We start from the raw sequence: 2,673 nt of genomic DNA, 5'->3' as shown, positions 1-2,673 counted from the left end.
TTTTGTTGATCTAAAAATTGCTTGATCCTATACATCAAAAGTGTGTGTGTGTGTGTGTCGTGTGTGCGTGTGTGTGTGTGTGTGTGTGTGTGTGTGTGTGCGTGCGTGCGTGCGTGTGTGTGTGTGTGTGTGTGTGTGTGTGTGTGTGTGTGTGTGCTCCGAGGAGCAGCCAGGGGGTTGTTGCAGCATTATGCTGAAAAAATGTGCCCCATTGCTCCACTTTGTCCTGCGGGGTCATTTTTGACCCCAGAGGGCTTAAGGTGTTATAAAATACAATAAAACACCCATAATTCAATGAAATTACTTCAAATGTATTTTAATCGTTAAGAGCATAGTATTGAACCACCCCTATAATTTTCAGACGATTTGATGAATTAAAAACCTATTTTTGACAGCAATAGATTTCCTTTTTGGGGTCATTTTGTAAAAATTGGTCAAAGTCAACACAACAAAGTCAACAAAGTCAACACTGGTCTAATTACTTAAAATGTTCGGAAATGCTCTAATGCTCACGAAACATTGAACACATGCAAGAGAAAGCAAATCCAAACAACACAAATGAATACATTATTTTAATGGAACAATAAACAAAACACAAATAGCTATCAATATGCACCAGTTCAAACTTAATTTGTCCCCAATGTCTGTACCGTTTATTAATACTTTATAACGTTTTATGAATGTCCTCGTGGACTGTTTTGTTATCTCCAAAGTTGATTTGTATGCACTTTCTGCAGCTGCATGTCTTACACTTTTTTCTAACATAAAACTTTTGGTACTGAACATTTCCGGGTTCACAACAGGACCCTATGAGCTGGAGACTATAACGACAGCCTGTGTGATTGTCTGACCGCGCTTTTCTTCATGTACTCTAGGAGGGCTACTCTGGTTTCTCCAGCTGTCAGGGCTGTCGAAGGTGTGAATGCGGGCCGGCCTCCCTCCGCCCCACCTGCCACCCCCTCACCCACAGCTGCCCGTGCCGCCCGGGGGCCGGGGGCCGTTACTGTGAGCGTTGCCTCCCCGGCTACTGGGACTATATCCCCTCTGGCTGCCAGAGTAAGGCATCTGTCCGTCATACTGTGTGTCAAACCTTTTTGGTTCTCCTGAATAAACACCATTTGTCGAAAAATTAACTGCAGATAACGCTTTCCCAGAGGAAAGGCCTCGCTGAGTACTCATGTTCCCTTCCCACACACACACACACAGCTGCTAAAAGCATCAGTCCCACACAAGAGAAGCCACAAGACAGATGTGCAGGACTCAGGCCAACGAGCCATCTGTGTGTGGTTACTGTACCTGTTCCGCAATACTTTCTGTCTTTCCTCTGTGGTGACGCTCAGCTGTTTGTGTTCACAGAGTGTGACTGTGAGAGCGGACACTGTGATATGCATACAGGAGAGTGCCTGTCAGAGGCTGCTGTCAACCTGTGCAACATCAGTAAGTGACTGCAGGAAACACCACTACAGCCCCCAACAAAAGACCACATGATGTAAATTGTAACACACCATAACTGTGCTGTGGTACTGCAATGACTCTGTGCTTTCAGGTTGTGATGAGTGCATTTGGCATCTGATTGGAGACTTGCGGCAGTCCAATAAGACGCTGGACCAGCTGAAAGTGGCAGTGCTGAACATCTCCTCCGGGGCTGCAGCCAACGACAGGCTCAAATACTACAACTACACTGCTCTACGACTGCAGGTTCATACGCTCATGACATGCAAGAACAAAATAATATGCATCAAAGACAAGTTGAAGCCACCCATTAATATTTGCAAATAAACATAAACAATGGATCAAATAATTTTTTTGTGTCATTTTGTGAAAGTTGTGTACGTTTTTTTCCTTCAAAGAGCTTGTCCAAAGAATATATTTCATCTTTCAACAGACTCAGTTTCAAGGCTGGAGAAACAAGTCAGCTGTGATGAAGGCCCAGGCGGGGGAGCTGGAGAAGAACACAGACGCGGTGGTGTTGGACATCAAACAGCTGGGAGACTCGGTCAGGAGAGCATCATCTTCCAATTAAATCACTTTAAGATAGGATAAGATAAAGCAAAGGGAAAATGAAGTGTCAGGGCAGCAACAGCTGTAATCTTAGTCAAAAACATTTTAAAGACATTTCTGAAGAAAGCTTTTTTCTTCTTTAAAATTCACTTTTCACACAACATTGCATATACTACACATTTAGAGCTGAAGTGCAGTTATATACTCTGCACCTCATCTGTATAGAGACACCTGAGAATGGCTCCACCGACTGAGTCATGTGTTGTGCTGCGTACCGGTACGCCGAACCGGTACTGGACTTGTAAAAAGTTTCGGTTCAAGTCCGGTTAAAACCGGAACATCGGGAACCGGTACTTGGACTCGCAAAAAAACTAGCACTTACGTATATTCTCCTTTTTGTTATAAACCATCTAAAACCTTCCATAGATCGAGAAATTTGCGCTGAGAAAAGACGAAAAACATTGTGTCGGCTTCTGATATGGCGGCCATTACTGAACTCACGAAGTCTCGCAAAATATCGCAACTGCTCGCGAGATCTGTGTGACGTCAAGGGAAGCTAGCGATGTGATTGGCTTAGACATAGTGGACAGCGTGGTCGAGTAGTAGTCACTACAGTGTATACTGTATAGTAGATGTGTAACAGTGTAATGCGTATAGTCTACTCTACACTCC

The 2,673-nt window shown here is 44.0% G+C and overlaps 1 protein-coding gene across 1 annotated transcript; it reads left to right on the top strand.

The window, feature by feature from the left end:
* Positions 1-830: 830 nt before the first annotated feature.
* On the top strand, positions 831-2,023 carry LOC104945718 (laminin subunit alpha-4-like). The gene is made up of 4 exons (XM_010771426.1): positions 831-1,056; positions 1,357-1,437; positions 1,547-1,698; positions 1,886-2,023. Exons 2-4 carry the CDS (start codon positions 1,386-1,388, stop codon positions 2,021-2,023), a joined length of 342 nt encoding a protein of 113 aa, XP_010769728.1. The 5' UTR covers positions 831-1,056; positions 1,357-1,385.
* Positions 2,024-2,673: the final 650 nt, after the last annotated feature.

The sequence above is a fragment of the Notothenia coriiceps genome, unplaced genomic scaffold (genome assembly GCF_000735185.1).
Source record: "Notothenia coriiceps isolate Sejong01 unplaced genomic scaffold, NC01 NC01_scaffold00009981, whole genome shotgun sequence".
In the NCBI taxonomy this organism is placed as follows: Eukaryota; Metazoa; Chordata; class Actinopteri; order Perciformes; family Nototheniidae; genus Notothenia; species Notothenia coriiceps.
The sequence above is the reverse complement of the archived record's forward strand: the minus strand, read 5'-3'. Positions and strand labels throughout refer to the sequence as shown.

Bases quoted from the DNA above. Each gene is read 5' to 3' on its own strand.
- LOC104945718 (XM_010771426.1), top strand. From the start codon at position 1,386: ATGCATACAGGAGAGTGCCTGTCAGAGGCTGCTGTCAACCTGTGCAAC. The intron at 1,438-1,546 runs GTAAGTGACTGC...CTGTGCTTTCAG, and splicing joins TGTCAACCTGTGCAACATCA to GTTGTGATGAGTGCATTTGG. The intron at 1,699-1,885 runs GTTCATACGCTC...ATCTTTCAACAG, and splicing joins ACACTGCTCTACGACTGCAG to ACTCAGTTTCAAGGCTGGAG.